Genomic DNA, 20328 nt, shown 5'->3' with positions numbered 1-20328 from the left:
AAAAAGTCAGGAAACAATAGATGCTAGAGAGGATGTGGAGAAATAGGAACGCTTTTACACTGTTGGTGGGATTGTAAATTAGTTCAACCATTATGGAAGACAGTGTGGTGATTCCTCAAGGATCTAGAACTAGAAATACCATTTGACTCAGCAATCCCATTACTGGATATATACCCAAAGGAGTATAAATCATGCTGCTATAAAGACACATGCACACGTATGTTTATTGCGGCAGTATTCACAATAGCAAAGACTTGGGACCAACCCAAATGTCCATCAATAATAGACTGGATTAAGGAAATGTGGCACATATACACCATGGAATACTATGCAGCCATAAAATGGATGAGTTCATGGCCTTTGCAGGGACCTGGATGAAGCTGGAAACCATAATTCTAAGCAAACTATCACAAGGACAGAAAACCAAACACCGCATGTTCTCACTCATAGGTGGGAGTTGAACAATGAGAACACATGGACACAGGGCAGGGAACATCACACACCAGAGCCTGCTGGGGGTTGGGGGACTCAGGGAGGGATAGCATTACGAGAAATACCTAATGTAAATGACGAGTTGATGAGTGCAGCAAACCAACATGGCACATGAATACCTATGTAACAAAACTGCACGTTGTGCACATGTACCCTAGAACTTAAAGTACAATAAAAAAAAAAAAGAAAAAAATAAGTTTACTACTTAGGATGTTATAAATCAAATGCCAAGCTGCTTCCTTTAGCTAACAGGAATGCTATTTTAGCTAATTATAAATTAGAATCTAAGTAGATTATGTGAAAAGACCTGACTCTCAACTTTTAAACTAGCAAAATGAGGTTAAGATTTTCTTGTCTGTAAACCTAATTAATTTTATTGCTTATAAGTATTATCCATCACAGCCATTTTTATGATTTCATTTAGGTGACAAGATATTTAAAGATATGTGGTGTATAATTGGAAACAAAATAAAAGGAATACTTGGATGAAAATATTGGGGATGACTAAACAAAGTATCTAAGGTCCCCTTCAATCTAATAGTTGATATGTTTTAAAAATCAGCTTTATTGTGGTATAATTTATATACAATAAAACTCACCCATCTGAAAGTGTGTATTTCAAAAAGTTCTGACAAAAGGACATATCTTCCCCTTCATTTGAAAGAGAAACACTAGTTAATAGATGAAGATTATGAAAAATTTTGGATTCTGTATTATACTGTTTTTGATAGGAAGCAATTTTATTTGAACCCTTCATGTTTAGCTTCAGTATTAGTGTCCTTATCATCATTATTATCGTCACTGTTTGTACCATTTGTTGAGACCTCTAACAGAATTTTTCAGGGCACATCATCTTTATCTCTAAGTTACTTGAACCACAGCACTTTTAAAACCTGACCATGGTGCTATCACTGCCTGCATATTACATTAGGCATCTAGATTTTTCCTTTCATTTTGTAGGCAAATAATCTCTACCACAAAACCTACTTTATTTATTATTTTATAATGTGTATTAGCTAAAATAGCCTTCCCATTAGCTAAAGGAAGCAGCTTGGTATTTGATTTATAACATCTTAAGTAGTAAATGTAATATAGGCATCAATTCACATGATTTTAAAACTTTAAACTATACAAAGGTATACAGTGAAAAGTCTCCCTCCCACCCATATCTCCCATGTGCTCAGTTGGTCCCCCAAACTTGAAACCACTGTTTATAGGTTCATGTGTATCTTTCCAGAGTTTATTTATTCAGATATGAATAAATATAAATGTAAGGTCTTAATTCCCCACTTAAAAAAAAAGACTCTGGCATCCTTTTATACTTACTATCTTTGTCTAGCAATCAGTTGGCCATACCTTCTTTTACTTTTCTTTGGAAAAGGAAATCCTTTTTTTATAAATAACTTCAGCTCATTCAGAGTAAACTTTCCTGAAATAAAACATAAGGATTCTGGCTATTCTTTAGTTATGTTCATTCATTCATTTAATTCAATTATTCAGCAAAGATCTACTGATTTTCTGTGGTGGCAAAAATCCTGTACTCAGTTCTTGGAAGATTACAAAGATGATAGACTTTATTCTTGAAGAAAACATAGTATAGTGGAAGACAGAAGCTATGAATCTAACTACTATGAAAGATGCCTAAAATATCACAGCAGTTCAGAGAAGGGAGAGATTAGTTAAATGACATGGATAAAAAATGGTTCTGGGATGAAAATGACCTTAGAGCTGAGCCCTGATAGTTGGGTTTATGTACCTGTGTAGATGGGGTAAGGGAAAAGAAAGAATATTCTATTTTATGACTTAGTACTCTTGTTTGCAAGTAATAGAAACTCAAAGTAGTTTTTAAAAAATAATGCAAAGGGAGGAGGATATATGTTAGCTCCTGCATCCAAAACACAAGACAAAACTGAACCCAACTTTGGTGTCAATAGCATACAAATATTTTACCAGTCGTAGCCTTTTCTGTCTCTCATTCCTCTATTCTTTTTCTTTTTCCTTGAGCCTCCTTCCTGTAATAGGTGATATGGCTGTAGCATCATATTCTTACTGCTCTCAATCCAAGAGTACAGAGAAAACTGCTCCTCTACTTTTAATTCATAAATTTCTGGAAAGGACTGGCCCAACTTTGTGGTTATACCTCACTGTGGGTTGAGGGAGTGGGAGGTACTGTTTGGCGGCCTCAACCAAAACACATTGAGTTGGGAAAGAACAGTTCCCCAAGTGTGCTGCTACAGAAAAAGGCAGGAAGGGATGCATGCAGGCATCAAGTGTGAAGGTCTATTTACACCTGCATCATGAGCAAAGTCATGAAGGTAGCAAAATGTATTCCATGCTCTGAATATGGTAAGAGTTCAGTTATGTTTCAGAAGAAAGCAGGGACAAGGGTGAGGCAAGCAAGGCATGTATGGTGCAAAATTTAAGGGAGTACTAATTCTTAGATGCCAACCCTGAACTTACAGGACCTTGAGAATGAGTGCCTCCTTAAATTTTGTACCTTAGTCACCTTGCTTGCCTCAATTTAATCCTGGCCCTGTTTAGAAGGACAGGATGCTTCACAGAGTTGAAGATCAACAGGTTGAGTAGTTTGAGGACCACGTAAAGTGACCTTTGAGGCAACTGTCTTAATGTAATGATGTGAGTAAAAGACAGGTTGCACAAGGTTAAGGAGTAAATACCTAGAGAAGAAACTGAGGCAAATAATGTAGGCTACTCTCTCATGAAGTTGGGTGGTGAAGAGAAGAAATTGCTTCTTGAGGGGAAAACTTGATGAGCCTGAAAAGGTTTTTGCTTTATTTTACTTTTAATATTGGTGATATCTGACTCCCAAAGCAGTCATCTACTTCAATGGAATGATTTGAAGGGCAATTGGCTCTTTTCCAACCAAAAATAATTTTCTACTAGCCTGCTAGTGGTGTCTGAATTGCTACCATTAGTGATTTGGGGTTATTGAATTAAAGGATTATTTCCTAACAGATAGTAAGTACTCTCCCAGGCCCCCATCTGTAGGTAATTCATCAAGCTTTTAGCAGCTCTATTTGCATGTTGATGTGAATTGGTTTATCTGATTTTTGGGACAACTGAGAATAGATTTTGATAAATGGAGGGTGAAGAACATTGAAAGACTTCTGACAGTTTAGGATGGGGCACCTGTAAGCAGACAAGGTGAAAGACCTCCAAAAGGAAACGGAAAGGTAACCAGGTTCAAAAGGGTAACCTGTGTACCTCACAATTCTACTCAGGGCCAGCTTTCCAGTTGCAATCTTAAACTCTCTCTCCCTCCATCTATAAGCCATTTTTTAAAACAGGATTTCAGTAGAAACTTATCAAAACTTTCTGAGAAAATACATTATGTCTCAGGTAATAGAAAAGTGTAATGGACTTGGAGTCAGAAAACCTGTTCTCATCACTCACTCACTGGGCCTGTGCACAGGCAGAATTACCTTGGAGCAAATGACACTTAGGCTTCAAGATTCCTTACTTGCAGCCTGGCCCGGTGGCTCACGCCTGTAATCCCAGCACTTTGGGAGGCCCAGGTGGGCGGATCATGAGGTCAGGAGATCAAGACCATCCTAGCTAATACGATGAAACCTCGTCTCTACTAAAAACACAAAAAAGTTAGCTGGGTGTGGTGGTGGGCGCCTGTAGTCCCAGCTTCTTGGGAGGCTGAGGCAGGAGAATGGCATGAACCCAGGAGGCAGCGGAGCTTGCAGTGAGTGGAGATTGCGCCACTGCACTCCAGCCTGGGCGACAGAGAGAGAGTCCATTTCAAAAAAAAAAAAAAAAGATTCCTTACTTGCACAGGTCTCTTCCAAGACTCTGGAAGTGGTTCTAGCAATATGTTCACATAATCATGCAGTTTTTGAAAATTTATAAAATAAGGCAATTTAACAACAATAGATCATTGTCTCTTTCCACTCCTATTTTCCCTCTGTCCATTTCCCTTCATGTTGGGTTTCAGTGGAGTAACCATAGTCATTTTTGGGAGCTGGTAGTTAAAGGGAACTTGAGTTCGATATATAGTTAGTTTGAGTTTAGTGTTATATTTTTATGATTTGCGGTTACTTCTTTGTAAGTGTAATACCTTGATCACAAACTAGTTAATGAATGTTGTCAGTGCAAAGATTATTTAATGGGTTGTTGCTCAAGGAAACTTGCAGTGTCCTGAAATTTTACTGCCTATATATGGAAGAAATTTCATTGAGGCTTTCCCATATTTAATGCAAATCCTAAAAATAATATAGGGCATTACCAATAATGAACTATGAAACTGCGAGAAACTTTTCCAAGTTATCAATAATAAAAATATTTAAACCAACCCATAGTAAAGACTGAATTATCTTTCTATTTGAGGTTGTATAATAAAATTGTCATACAAAGGAGCAATCAAAGAACACATAGAAAAACAGTAGGGAAAAAACAATTCTAGAGGTATGTAAGACAGTTAATGAAATGATTTTATTACTTGCCTGGATTTTGTGGTTTGTTGTATTTGCCAGGTTAAAAAAATTGTAATTGGTGTTATTTTTTGTGCCCAATTTTGTACTCATAATTTTGTATCTTTAATCTTAAAGAGTGCCCCTGCCCTCCAAATAGTGTAAGCTTCAAACCCTACAAAATCTGGATTCTTTCCTGGTTTTGTGACTTTGAGCAAGTAATGAGCCCCAGTTTCCTCATCTGGAAGATGGGAACCCCCCTATCTGCTGATTTACCTCACAGGGTTCTTGTGAGGAAGTGAAATAGTGCAAGTGAAATGTTTTATTACTAGCTATAAAAAGTCATGTGAGTATAATTGAATTGAGATCACTACTTTCTTCTCAATGAAATGAACCTTGCATTTTCCCCAAAATGTTATGTTACCTTTTCAGTGATCGTACTTTATACTTGGGGTTATCCTGACTTTCATGATGGGCCAGGATCCCTTTGGAGAGCTTCACAGAGATGACAAGCAGCCATAAGCAGAGTAAAGAAGCAAGGAAAGGATGATGGTTTGTGAGCACAAGCTCCTCTAATGCTATTGCTGGAAAACCAACATATTGGGTCCTACCTACTGGGGGTGGTGAGTGGAAGCTGCTTCTAGTACTAAGGAAAGCATTTAGCATTTAAATTTAATATTACAAATATGTACATCTATTAAAAACAATTTTTAAGGGGAGTTGTACAGCTTATTTCTTTGCCTTAGCATTTAACAGGAAAAATGGGGAAAAGGAAGTTCCATTCACTGAACCCCTATTATATGTGAGGGTCTGTGCTAGGTGCTTTACATGCATGAACCCAATAGCACTCACAATATTTCTGGATATTATCGACCCATTTTGCAGAAGTAAAAACTAAGGCTCAGAGAGTTAAGTGACTTCTCAAATTCACAGCGATTAGGTATTTCAAGCCAGGTTTGTCTGATCCCACCTTCTCAGGTGCCAGCCCATTGTCCACAGACTGTGTCCAGTATAGTTTTCTTTTTCCTACTTGCTTTCTATTTTAAATGGAAAAATCCATTTCATACAATCACAAGTATCTGCAAAAATAATTTATTTAGATAAGATATACATGCATAGGTCTTCAGTTCAAATACATAATTTAGCAGGAATTTATAGAAAGTCAGGAGTTTACCCAATGCCATGGAAAATGCTTTAAATGGTGATTAATTTAAATGGGCAAATCTTTTATAGGAATCTTAAATATCTGAAAATGTTTGAAATGCGTAATCATTTTTTGTCCACCAGACTCTTCATGTGCCAAATTAATGTGCCCTCTCAACTTAAGAGTTTGATTTCGTGCTAGAAAATTCAAGACTAATCTCTTCAGTAAGAAAAACAAACAGTAACTTAGTATTCTCAGGTTGCAGATTGGCTGTGCCAGGCTAGAATGAGTTTCCAAGAGGCAGTCTTATATATATTTTATCAGAATTCAAAATTATACACAGTTCACTTGCTTCTGCCCATTAAATTTTAAAATAGAGATGAGTTTGTTATCCAGTATTTTCACAGAGCCTTTGTGATTTAAGATTTTAATGGCCGGGTGCGGGTGACTCACGCCTGTAAACCCAGCACTTTGGGAGGCCGATGTGGGCGAATCATGAGGTCAGGAGATTGAGACTATCCTGGCTAACACGGTGAAACCCCATCTCTACTAAAAATACACAAAATTAGCCTGGCGTGGTGGTGGGCGCCTGTAGTCCCAGCTAGAGATAGCTGGAGATAGCGCCACTGCACTCAAGTCTGGGCGACAGAGAGAGGCTCCATCTCAAAAAAAAAAAAAAAAAAAGAAAAAGATACTGTTTATCCCCACTAGGTGAGCCTAAGCATAGTGGTGGGACACCAGTCTATCATCTTAGAATTGGACACCTTGTCTGGGTTTGTGATATTTTGTTTTTGTTGTTTACTTTATCATTTGTAAGTCAGCACAGGAGCGAGGTGGGGAAGCCGGAGGACAGAAAAGGTGGGAGGGAGGAGAAAGGAAAGGGTTATTGTCTTAGTTCATTCCTGCTGCTATAACGGAAATACTTTGGACTGGGTAATTTATAAATTTCTACCAGTTCTGGAGGCCGGGAAGTGCAAGATCAAAGCCCAGTTAGGTTCTGTGTCTGGTAAGGGCTGGTTCTGCTTCTAAGATGGTGCCTTTTTCCTGCATTTTCACGTGGCAGAGGGACAGAAAGGCAAAAAGGGAGTAGCAGACTCCCTCAAGCCTTTTATGAAAGCACTCATTCCATTCATAGGGCAGTGAATCACCTCCTAAAGGTCCCACTTCTTAATACTATTGCATTGGGGATTAAGTTTCAACATGAATTTTGGAGGGATATCAACATTAAACCATAGCAGTTATCTTGGAAGCAGAATAGAAATTCTATGTTGTAGGGTTCAGAAAGTGTAATACCTAGAATTTTCAAAATCCAAGGGGATTACTCTTACCTTTTTGGGAAAATGTGTGAGAAGACAATTTTCATGGTATGAACCCAAAGTCACAGGATTCTAAAAAAACCACATGAATAGAGGGAGACAGCACTCTATGGAATCATCCCAGAGAACCCAACAAGTAGGTAATAGCCAGTAACTTACTGAGCTGGGAGGATTGCAGTGAACTCCGGATCCAGCCAATATAATTCGTCTTTTCTGTTCAAATGTTTCCCGAGCTAGCAGAGGTCCCCCACTAATGGAAGAGCAGACAGATTTCAAGGAAGATACATGAATTCATTCAGCTTTAAAATATTTATTAAGCACCTTCTACTTAGGTTAGGTGCGGGGAATACAAAGATGGGTAAGAGTCGGTTCTTGCCCTTAAAGAGCTTACATTCTAACAAGGGCTGAAGGGGTAAGTCAGACAGACAAATAAATGAGCAAAAGTGTTACAAGTGCTAAAACAGACGTTTAGATAAGGTGCGGTGGGAACATTAAAAAAGGTAGTGGCACATTATCTGTGTGGAGCTCACTGGCTCACGGAAAACCTAGTGGAGGTGGGGTAGGCTTTGTGGATTCACAGGGTAGCAGTCGAGGTAGGGGGCGGCGTTCCAGGCAGAGCAAACCACAGGGCAAGTGGAAACAGCATGAGCGAGCAGGGAGACGTGAAACTGCTTGTTCATCTCTGGGATCGCCTTCACACCCCTTTGTCTCCAGACAAGGAGGTGAAAACGGGAAGAAAACCAGTTCGGTCCCTCGCCGTATGGCACGTCTGAAGAAGTTTGGTAATATAAATCCTAGCAAAGATAGCTGCAAGGAAGGATCTAGCCGGAGGAGATTTGTAAGAGCTTACAACGGGAAATAAGGTTTCCCATTGTAAACCTAAGAAGGGGGCCCAGGTGGCCTGCCAGGGCTCCAGTGTGCTGTCGAGAACATGCGGTCCTCGAAGCGCCCTGCTCCCTCTCCTCGCCTCGACGGCTGACCCAGGCGGACCTGCCGGGCGCGGAAAGCCCCCTTTAGGTCCTGCTCCCTGGTCTCGGACCTCTCCCCTCTTCCCGCCCCTCTTGGCGACTCGCTTGGCGCGGCCTAGGGCCGGTGGCGACAACTGCCGTTGCACCGGCGGGCCCAGGCCCGACACGCGCGGCAGCCTCTCGCGCAGGCCCAGACCGCGGCGCGCGCCGCATCCCCAGGCGCGAGGCTGGGCAACCGCTGCGACCTCAGGCACCCGAGAGTGGGCGGGCGCGCGCCTCCGCAGCCGTTGGGCCGCGCGCTTGTGTGCTCATTCTCCCACCTAGGTTTAAATTGAACCCCTCTTGGTCCCCCGGTTTTGAGAGGTTTCTCTCCTCGAGCCGCTGAGTCAGGAAGCCCAACAGTAGGAGTGGCTCGAGGCCTACACGTCCGCGAGTTCGCGGGGCGCTGGATGGAAAAGGTGGGTGCGCGAAGAGGCGGGCCTCTCCTTCCTCGGGGGCCCAGATCGTGACTCCTTGGTCTCCGTGGGGAGATCTGGGCCCCCGAGGAAGGACTCACCTTCCCGGGTACTGTGGGCCGAGTCTGGGCGTTCTCTTTGGGAGCGGACCGTGGCTTGGAGAGCCTCCCCGAGGGACCCACGCGCCCGCCGCTCCAGCCGCCATTTCCCAGCAGGCTCTCCAGGGGGCCTCCCCGCCGCTGCCTTCCAGTCGGCGGCGCCGGGCCCGGGGGTGGCCGCGCGGCGCAGGCAGGGACACGCCTCGGCGCCCGGGCCAGCGCGCGGACAATGACCCCTTCTCTCCTCGCCGCCGCCTCCTCCCCGACACCGCCCCCTCGCAGCTCACAGGCAAACCTATTAGCCATTCAGGCCGACAAAACCCCGCGGCCCCGCGCATTGTCCCGCCGAGCGCCCGGCCGCCGTCATTAGCCCTGATTACGCAGAGCCGCCTGACAGCCCCGCAGGCCGCTCCACAGACCCCCCATTCACTGCAGCCCCCGGGCCCCGCCTCACAAAAGGAGCGGAAATCGTCCGCGCTCTCGCGTCCCCACTGAATAGAGCGAAAAGCTGCTCCTCCTTTCCTCCCGCCCCATTCACATTCTCTTTGGATACAATATTTTTTTCCTTTTTGTTAAAATTAGGGAGAGGGAACGAGGTCAAGGAAGACTTTGCTTGAGCTCTTTGCCTGTCATTTGTTTAATGTAAACAAAGAGCAAGCCCTCCCCACCCCCATCCTCTTCTCCCCTCCCTCCCAGATTTTTTATAAACAAACTGGGCAAGTGAAAGGAGGGAGTGACGGGTGGAAGCGGAGTGGGTCATTAACGTGGAGGCGAGAGGAACTGCGGCATTTGGGGAGCAGCAGGGACCGTGGCTTCTTTTGGTGAAACTGGAGTGTGGTTGAAATGTTTATTAGCCGGGAAAGAGCCTGACCTGGGGCTTGGGGTAAAATCTTAACATTGGTCAGGTTAGTTGAAATATTTAATATAAAAATGCTCTTTCCAATCTGCTGGAGTAACTGCTTTTTGGGAAATTATGACAGAAGAATTGCAGGAAAAGAAAGGAAGGAAACCCATTATATAAAGATTTTGCCAAATTCAGAAACCTTCAGCCTTGCAACTACCTGGATTTTTTTCCCCCCAAAACCCTAAAGACTAGAATGAAGCTGATACGGAAAAGTCTTAAAAGAAACCATTTATATGTCCTTGGGAAGATTGGAAAGATTAAAATAAAATAAATATCTGTGAAGATCTGGACTAATTTCCAACATGTGGTCACAAAAGAATTGGTTATTCACAGACGCGATTAGGTGCCATCACATTTCAGATAAACATTTTTAAAAATCCTACATGTGTCACCACCTTCAGATTCTAAAGTGAAATTAGATAAATAAATCTCCAGATTGTTGAAACAGAATAGCTACTTAAAATGTAGGCAGCTTGTTAATTTAAGTAAATGGTAGATGTAGTTTAAAGGCTTTTGTCAAAGCAGGAATTAAAAATCCTCCATCACTGTTTGGTCTTCTCTTTTTGTTCAAGCAATAAACTGTCACTTAAAAAATTATTTTGTAAAGAGAAAGCTTAGTTCTTTAGTTACCCCATTTTCTTGACACTGCAGAATGGACATTTTCTTCTGCTTTTAGGTATCATTTGAACTGGTGGGTGGAGTGGGATTTTTAGAATCTCAAATTCTTTTACATTATTCCACTAATTCTTTCCCATCCCTCTCAGACCTAGAAGCATAAACTTAAGAGAAAATTTGCCAACAAACTTCTCCAAACGCTAGTTCTGGACAGCCCCATAGTTATGGTGGGGTGGGGCTGGGGAACAAGGGTGGATATCTGTGGCTACTCCTTGGCAGATTAAGGACTAGGATGAGGCAAGGGAGGTACTTAGAGTGCAAAATTTAAGGAGGCACTCAATCTCAGATGCCTTGCACTTGCTGCACTTGCATAACCTTGACAGTGAGTCCCCTCCTGCCCTCACTCTAGTCCTGGCTGGCCCCTTGTTGGCATTCTAGGAACTACCTGGGCCTCTAGGAAACAAAATTAAGTGTTGACCAAGCTCTACCATGGGAGCCTTTGAGGAACCACAGGAGGGCTTTTGCTTGCTTTTGGAAAGAACACCAGTTTTATCACGAAGACTTACCCACTCCTTCCATCTAAAGCTCTTGTGCAAGAGAGTTTTGATTTTCAAGAATTCTCTGGATAAGGGCCACCATACACAATGACAACATTTATAAAGTCCAAATGAGCCAAATCTATTTAAGCGATTTAGAAACCAAAAGTCAACCCTTACTCGGTCCTGGGCTTCCATTGTCTATCTTGCCGTTTGGCTGCTTTTTGTCTTCCATGACTTCACTTATTTTTGTTTGGTTTGCACTTTGGCACTTCTGCCTAAAGAAGTTAGCAGGCTTCTGATCCAAAGAACATCTTCTAAGGACAGAAAGGCAAATGGAAAAGGCTGTAATTGGGGGATGGGGACAGTAAAGAGGGAAGTCAGCTCAAGTGATTTAAAGATCAATGTCAAAATTTATAATATGCAATCTGTTTCACTAGGAACAAAATTAGAGACTCTGGCTAGCATTTATTTTCTTAGTGCAAAGATGGTAGATGTTTTTGTGTTGTGTAGGCATGCATTTGTTCATGTGTAGGTGCACACATGCATGTGCACAAGGAAAATTAAATGCTAAAATACTTTATATTTTAATTGAGGCCATTACCAGGACAATGGGGCCCTTGATGACTTGTTCTATGCTTACTTCAGAGATTAGGTTATAAAATGCCGGTTATTTCTACAGCCTTGTTTTACCCTCAATATGTGACATGATTACATCCTTTCCCCCATCTCAGTATCCCTCTTGTTAAAAACCATTCATTTCATTAAAACCCAATTCTGCAGCAAGAAGTTAGTCTAATTATTTACAACCTCTCCTATCATCTTTTGTCTTATTTTAGTAATAGGTCAATCCTAAATGCAGTATATGCTCACTGTAGCATGATCATGGGTGCCTGCTGCTATTGTATGGAAGGGGGCCTCGAAGGAGGTAGAAAGCCTTTCTTGTTGCAGAGTCTGAGTCAGGATAGTTTTGCATTTTTAGAAAATAGGACTCACTTATTGAGTCCCAGAGTTTGGCTTCCTAAATTGCTCCTGAAAGCTGTTGACACTTCATATAAACGAGTGTCAAGTGGACATGCCATAATTACCTGTGCTGGGGATGCGGGGACTTGCCTTAGAGAGGACGCTCACGTGTTGCCAATTTTTAGCCTTAAATATATCATGTGTATGCATACATACATATGTGTTTGTATAGGTGCATACATATATACACATACATGTAATTTGACGTGCAAGGTGGTTATGGACCTACCATAGGTTGTTTGAAACATACACCAGGAAGCACCAAAGAAGGCAAAAGATATATAGATAAGACCTTCCGGAGACCATTTGCTCAAGGGTCCCTGCATGCCTGGTGAAGGGAATGATCTTTATAATAATAATAATAATAATAATAATAATAATAATAATAATAAAAGGAATCTGAGAGCAGCTCCCTTAATTAAGAAGGTTGCCCACTAGGTTGTTTTATTGTTTGGCTTCTCCACACAGAACCCATCAGCACCAGCCTGCATGTTTAGAAACAGCAAGTTCCCCAAGCTACAGAGAAACCTACCATGGCGGTCTCTTAAATAAGTAAATAAACAGCATATATATGTTTTGTTAAAAAAAAAAACTTTAAAGCAAAAGTTATACATATATAACAGCGTCCTTTCGACGTGAAATACCCATGGGAGAATCTGGGCAGGCGCTCAGCTTGCAGTTCGGTTCCGAAGGCGACTTTGCAGCAAAATCCTTAGGAAAAAGCAAAGCGAGAAGAACGTGGTGCTGGGTCAGGCCTCACCGCGGGTTCCTGTGGTCGCGGCCAAAGGGCGCCAGTGGAGCCAGGCCGGCCGCGGTGTGGGGCGGGAAACGGCAACCCGAGCGCGCGGGTCTCTGGTCACCTGGCTTCTCTGGCGCTGGATTTTCAGGTCTCTCATCTTCTTTCCCTCTTTCATTTTGTTTTTCTCGTTTTTACACTGGAATCTGCTTCTTAGCATCCTGGATGGGCAACTCAGATGTCGCAATCGCTGTCGCTGGACGTGATGGAGATGGCTGAAGTGGCCGCCTTGCTGGATAGACTGGCGGCCGGGCTGGCGGCGACGCCAAGCACCTCTGGCGTGCCGTCGCCCTCCGCCCGTAGTGCCCGCCCGGAACCCTGTGACAGGACCTGCTGCTGGAGTCTACGGGGAAGAAAGGGAACACGGGTCACAGCTCGTAACACAGCCGCCCGTCGCCCGCCCCCACCACCTCCTTCGTCCCTCCAGCCCGGCGGCCAGAGGCTCTTCCGTAGACCCCAGCAGTGAAGGCGAGGATTTCCCGTCAAGGCGACAGAGGTCGGGCAGGAGTCCGCGGCCGCCCCTCCGCGGGCCCCTACTGTTGTGCCCTACCATCATTCACGCCCTTTCTCAGCGCCCCAGCTCCCAGGTCTTTGGTATACTGGGCTTGCAGGGTCCTCCCCGTTTGTTGTCCACCTTTGGGAGATAAACAGGACTGTCAGGAAATAAACGAAGCGTGGGTGACAAGGACAAATCGGTCCCGGGGACATGGGATTCCATTTCTAGTGGTGCGTCTGCCTGGGGCGTACGCCTGAGTCTGTGCTCCCACGATCGCGTTGGATCGGGTCGGCCCGACCTAAAGGCAAAAAGGATTGTAAGAAGCATTTGGGCCTGGGGGATGAGGCTGGGCTCTTCCGCAAAATGTTTGGCTCATCGAGATCCACACTCCGGGAAATGAAAAGCCTCGGCCCACCGACTAGTTTGCTGTTTTGAGACAAGGGTGGCAGGCAGCGCATGGGAAGAGGAAAACTCGACTTCCCATTTCTCAAAAGTCCATTGAAAACTGTTTTCAAAGCATTACGGAGGGATACACCTGGGCTTTGAAAATGATAATTAACATGAAACCGACACACTGCTAATAAGCCAGGCTTCCATTGATAGTAGGAGCCTGTGGCCAGGGTGACAAGAATTAGCTTTGGGTCTTGGGGTCCCTACTTGTAGGATTTTAATTTTTATTTCTCTTCCCCTCTCTGTCCCAGTGAAGCCTTGGTTTGGTGACCGGGACCAGCTGCTGCAGCTGCCCGGAGGCGTGGAGAACCAGTGGGTGGGGAAGCAGACCTGGGAAGGGAACTCCAGGAACCCAGAACGCAAGTAGTCTCTTAACCCGAGACAGACCGCGCTCCCAACTCCTGCTGAATTGGAGTCGCCAGGGACTGGGTAAGGGCGCCAGAGGTGCCTCCACCCGCCTCCTCCCCGGTGCGCGCAAATCGCGGAGGCCTCTAGGTACCGACCTGTTCTTGGCTGCAGCCGCTCGGTCCCTTTGTCGGCGGTTTTTGAACCAGTTGCCCACCTGCGTGGGAGTCAGTCCGGTTGCCTGGGCGAGCTCACGCTTTTTGCTGGGGTTAGGGTATGGATCCTGCAGGTACCACTCGCGTAGCAGGTGCCGCGTGCGCTCCTTGAAGCAGTGTGTCTTCTGTTCGCCGTCCCAAATGGTGCGCGGCAGCGGGAACTTCTTCCTTACTCGGTACTTGTCCACCGGCCCCAGGGGCCTTCCACGCAGCTTCTCAGCCTCCTGGTAGTGTGCTTCAAGCCACAGCGCCTGCAGCTTGGCGTGCGACTCCTTGGTGAACTTGTGGTTTTCCAGGATATGGTAGAGCTCTCGGTAGTTGCCACCGTGAAAGGCCACGATGGCTCTTGCGCGCAGCACCGACTCATTCTTGTTGAGGGCCTCGCAGGCCGCAGGGGCCACGGGCAGCGACCAGAGGAAGCGACCCAGGCGCTCCACATCGCCGCTCTCTTCCAGGGTCTCGCATACCCCGGCCACTTGCTGGGGGCTGAAATTCAAGATGGGCAGCTGGAACATCGAGGCAGCGCCGGCAGCGGCCAGGGCACTGAGCCCGGAGCGGGACACGCAGCAGATGCCCGCGGGCCTAGCTGAGTGCGCCAGGCTCTTGTCGATGAGGCGGATTGGGGCAGCGGGGACACACGACTGGTGGCGGCGGTGGCGCAACGGCCGGAAGCGGGCGGACCAGACTGGAGGAGGTGCTGGCTCCGCGGCTTGGGGTTCGGGCTTGGCTCGGCCCAAGCACGCCGCCAGGAGAGCTGGCTCAGCTACTGGGGTGGGCGGATTGGCGGCGCGGGCGCCATGGAGACCCCTTGTCAGTCACCGGCTGGCTCTGCCAATCAAAGCTTGGACCAGCAAGCCAGGACTGTTTCAGCACCTCCCCGTGCTCGACAGCGCCCGCCGTTAGTCCCCGGACTTTTCCTCAGTATTTTGCAGAACCTGGAGGTTGAAAAGACATGCGAGAGTGTCTGGGAGAAAAAGAGAGGCGAGTGCGGCAGCGTTCACTCTTCTTCCCTCCCCCACCCCACTCTACCCCTCCCTCCCCTTTCCCACCAAAGAAGTAGTGATGCTACAGGAATTCACTTTGGGGCGATGCGTTGTCTCGGTTGAGAGGTCTCCAGAGGACAAAGAGGACTGAGCCAAACTGAAATGCTCCGAGAATTCGCAAGTTTAGTTGTAGCGAAACAGCAAACCTTGCGGTGGGAGCAGGAAGCGGGTGGGGGGAAGCGATCTTCTCATTTTTTCCCAAGTACCCATCTCTACATGCCTCCCTCTTCCCCTTTCCAGTTGCCAAAGCAGCTGAGTGGGAAGCAAATCTGGAGCAGCAGGAACAGGACCAGGGATCTGTAGAAGAGGTCAGTTTGAACTCTAGCCTTATTCCCTTCAAAGCCCACTAAAATTTTAAATGTGAACAAGGACATGTTCACGTCTGATAACGCAGATGCAGACCACGAAGTCGGACACTTTAAGAAAAGAAGGGTGGGCTCTAGGTACCTCCAAATAAAGAGGAGAAATAAACTTTCTCCCCCTCCCCCAGTTTAATGGGCTTGAACTAATGTGCAGTATAGCCACATCTAGAGCCAAGAAGTCATTGGTAGGTCAGGACAGCAACTTAAAAGCTTATTTCCGCTATCTTTTAAAAAATATCGACTTAACTCCTTTCCTTGCAGGCTTATTTTGCCCCTACCTTGTGTTAGAACATATACCTCTTGAGCTGGGGATAACAACTCTAACCTTGGCATTTTAGCCCAAAAGCAATTCAGTAAAAATACAATACAGAAAGGCATCCAAGACAATGCGGGGGCCTAGAAAGCGCTTCTTAAGCCGCTGAGCACTGACCCCTCCTGTAGTGAGGAAGGAGCGACTTGGTGTTTCTGACTATGGGCCAGTAGAGTGAATTGGCAACTTTTATTGATTCCCAATTGGCAGTCCACATCGTACCATTTTCTGAGGCCTGGGTCAAAGAAACCATGATCTCATCCGGGCCTGTGGTAGGGGTTTGTTTAGTCTGAAGAAAATAACTGGTAGGGGGCTGTATAACAAAAACGCCAGGAAAACCGTTTTGGGGAGGTCCATCCCTAGACAGAAATGAGATGAGAATGTTCACCGCCGAACTGGACTGGGCCCGACTGTCTTTTCTTTAGTATCAAGCACAATTTGTATGCGGCTTGTACAGATCTGGTAAATCAGAAGGCAGATAGATAGCACAGATGGTTGGAGGTGTCGGGTCAGATCACGCCACGCCTGAGTGCAGGGCAAAGCTCGTTCTGACGGAAAACCCTGATATTATTTTCACAGATCTTCACAGTTCACTCTTAAAAAATAGCAGAGGGGAAGAAAAAAGCCCTGAAACCATTTACATCATTTCTGTGAGATTGCCAACCGCCTCAACGGAGAGGCTTTCTTTTCTAAGAGTTCATTTTCTTGAAATACGACAGGGCAGGGGCAAAATAAAGAGGGCGATGAAGATAATGACAAAGCATAAACCTTCTTTCCCTCGGAGCGACTTCCGAATCAGCCGGAAGGACAACTTTTAGAAAGAAACATCGCATACAAGGGCCCGGAACATGCAGGCGGAGGAGAATCCGCGGTGCAGAAAATGAGGGCCTGGGAGGGGGCCGGGCAGGGATGAAGCCGGACCCGGCAGGGCTGCGATCCCGGAGCTTCTGACCAGGGAAGGAAAGCACCCCCTTGCTCCAGTTTGCAGAGGTTTATTTTCCCTCTCGGGATGCTTCCTCTGCCGGCTATTGCTCGCGAAATTGTTTGGCGCGCACCCTTAGCATGCAGAAGAGGCGGTGGGGTCCTCGGAGACCTTACAGCCTGCGAGCCGAGCCGAGAGCCGACCTGGATCCCAGCGCCTAGCTGCTGAGGTGGGAGAGATTGTCCATGCCCCAGGAGACCACACGTCCCCCTCGCCCTTTTGCTGGACAGTTTGGAAGCGGCACATTCGGGGAGAGCTGGTTTCTTACCCTTAATCTTTGTGAGCAAGTCGACAGTCTAGGGGCCCCATCCAGGAAATGGGAATATTTATCCTATGGCCCATTTCTTGGATAATAGTTCTGCAGATAATTAGATGAGGGCGCTTTGGCTTCTGAGGCTCGCGGGCAACTGGAACTGAGAGTCTGAGTTGGCCGCGCGGGAGCCGCCAGAAAGGTGCGGGCTGCGTGTGGCAGAGCCCGAGCACTGTCTGGTCGCTCGGCAGGAAGGGACTGAGAAGCGCCTGGAGGTCGGGGTCTACTATCAGGAGATCCATCTTCGCCATCGCAAGGGACTTGATTTAATTTTATTAACCCAAAGGAAATAGACTGCGCCAGGGCACCTTGGAATCACTTACTTGTTCCCCGGCTTCACAAGGGGAAGGGACGAACAGGAAGAAGTATGTGAGCCGAGCCCCCTGGGAAAGAGGGAAGCTTCACGGGATTCCTTAGAAATAACGCTGTTTTGGGGAAGGCGGTGACCTTCACCCCACCCTTAAGGTGTACTTCTAGGTTTGCCAGACGAAAGCTGTATCTTCGGGCTGGCTTTTCTTAATTTTACGGAAGGGTGTAATTTTTTTTTTTCTTTTACCAGTTTTGAGGTTTTGTGCCAACCCTCCAGGCAACCCTTCACTTCTTATCCCACATTTCATTTTTCGTTTGCATTTGACCAGGGAATCAAGAAAGTACAGTGGCAGCACTTGGCCTTGGGCCTGTCTGGGTGGTTTTGCAACTTTCTACCGCTGGTTTGCAGCTAGTAGATTGAGACATGAGGTCTTGGACAAACTCTCGAGTCTTGCCGGGAATCCATAGACGTCTACTCAGCTTTCTCTAGAGTTGTATTTTGTGGGGCAAATATGGAGAAAAAAGCATGTAGAAGATGATGTCCGAGGGCAGGTTCTGTAGCTAACTGTTTCGTGCTGGATTTAGGCAATGTGCCCTAGGGAATTCTGAGGCTCATGCCAGAAATATCCGGAGTTCAGCGTGGGACTTCTGCACATATGGGCATCTCACTCCTCGCTCTGCCCCTACTGATTTTCCTCTCTAGAGTAGAGGACAGGTGGAATTCTGGTTTCACCCTGCCGACCAGTAGCTCACATTTGCCAGAGGAGAGCAGTGCTTAGAAGTCAACACTTTCTTACCTCTGGGTTCCAATCTTATCTTTTCTTTGACTTTTCCTAAGTCAAATTTTTTTTTAAATGATGTGTTTTTTTTTTCTCACGCAATTTCACATAATGAGATATTTTAAGAATGCAGTAATTGAGTCCTTCTGAATTCCTTGATAAAGACATTTGTGCTGCATCTGAGAGTCACAGACTGGAAGACAATGAAGTCCCCAGTCTTTTGTGTGATTTGGACTTTGGAAGAGATCTTGGTTTCCCTTTCCTGTGTCTCAAAGCCGAGTGTTGGTAGTGACAACTGGCTTTTAATTTTTATAACTCTACTTTTAAAAGTGTAAAATAACCTAGAAAGTTTTAAAAGGCATTTTCAGACTTTGAAATTACAGTATTAAAATTTACACTTTCAAACACTTATTTATTTGGCATTCTGATTTTCAGGTATATCGTATGCATAAATATAGGTGTGTGTTTGTTCATGTATTTGATAGTACAGACCTTCAGATTTTGGAATGAATTCAATATTCTATTTTTAAAGTACTACTAACTATCCTAATAAACTGCCAAGGTAGATTGCTGTATTTCACGCATTCCTCCCCTGCCATTGTGCACCTTGTAACAAAGAATAGAGAAGGTGCTTTAATTGTATATTTCTGAGACAAACACCATTTGAGCAATGTTTGTAGGTTTCCTAGTGTTGTTAAAGTAACTGGCAAAAAAGTATTACAATTAAAATATTGACCTCATTTTAAGAGATTAGTATATTTTGTTATTATTCTTCATCAGCTATTTTTAAATGACATTTTCAAGTGGTACAAAATTGTTTATATTGTTAATTGGAGGAAATTTGTATAAGTTTAAATGTGGGACAATGCGCTACTTCACAGTGATGATTAATTAGTGGTAATGTTTTCTTAAAAAATGTTAGGCTGCCAGTTCAACTGTGTTTTGACTTCTAGCTTGTGGTTGATTCTAGGCACTTGGATAAAAATTTGTGTCTAAGTCAAAGAGCATATTACAAATTATACTCCTTGTAATATAAACTGTGGTCTTAAATTCATTTTTCTGTAGTCTACTTCTTTAGGACAAGCCTAAATGTTTACAGGGTTAACCACATTACTGCATTACTTGCTTAGAGCTACATATCAGTGGGTTCTTGCCTGAAGGATTAGTGCTAAAAAATGTAGCCAGCTTGTCACTTAAAAACACTTTTTATTATTAGTAATGAAACATTTGTTGAATAAGTAAAAGAATGATTAGTTCATGGTTCTCTATTGGGACATTACTTTTTCCCAGCAGCAGGTTATTTTTGACAATTTTCGAATCTAAGATCGAAATATCCTTCTAAAATACACATGGAAACCTTAAAATTCAATGATGTGAAAGAATGTAAGTTTGTTTAATGTCCTCTGGGATGCACCAAATATTATTCACATTAAACTGTATGTGTCATACATTGTATCAACCGTTTGTATTATATGCATAGTAAATCATAATTTCCTTCTGAGTACTCTAAAGTTAAATAGAGGCATCAGCCTTCAACAAATACCTTAAATTCTCTGAGTTGATCCAGCTAGTTCACAAAAAGTGCTTATTAAATATTGCATTATAAAAAAATACACACACATGACATCTTACCCTTCAAAGCAGCAATTCTCAACTGAGGGAAATTTTGTTTCCCCCTGCTTCCCCACTTCCAGGGGACATTTGTCAATATCTGGAGACAGTTTTGGTAGTCTCAATTGGCATCTAGTGGGTGCAGGCCGGAGATGCTGCTAAACATCTTACGATGAACAGAACAGTGGCCCCCCAGACCCTACAATAACAAAGTCAATAACACTGCTGTTAAGAAACCTTGACCCCAAGGATCTTGCCCCAAATAATCAACAAGGCACAGACATACAAAACCTGCTAAAGTTTGGTTTATTGTGGAGTTGAAGCATTTGCAAA

The 20328-nt window shown here is 44.7% G+C and overlaps 1 protein-coding gene across 1 annotated transcript; it reads right to left on the bottom strand.

Moving 5' to 3' along the window:
• Window positions 1-12401: 12401 nt before the first annotated feature.
• On the bottom strand, window positions 12402-14977 carry SIX6 (SIX homeobox 6). The gene is made up of 2 exons (XM_017859437.1): window positions 14233-14977; window positions 12402-13126 (listed from the first exon to the last, which is right to left on the bottom strand). Exons 1-2 carry the CDS (start codon window positions 14802-14804, stop codon window positions 12958-12960), a joined length of 741 nt encoding a protein of 246 aa, XP_017714926.1. The 5' UTR covers window positions 14805-14977; the 3' UTR covers window positions 12402-12957.
• Window positions 14978-20328: the final 5351 nt, after the last annotated feature.

Source organism: Rhinopithecus bieti, unplaced genomic scaffold (genome assembly GCF_001698545.2).
Source record: "Rhinopithecus bieti isolate Rb0 unplaced genomic scaffold, ASM169854v2 scaffold_50364, whole genome shotgun sequence".
Lineage (NCBI taxonomy): Eukaryota > Metazoa > Chordata > Mammalia > Primates > Cercopithecidae > Rhinopithecus > Rhinopithecus bieti.
This window is presented reverse-complemented; position numbering and strand designations above follow the sequence as displayed.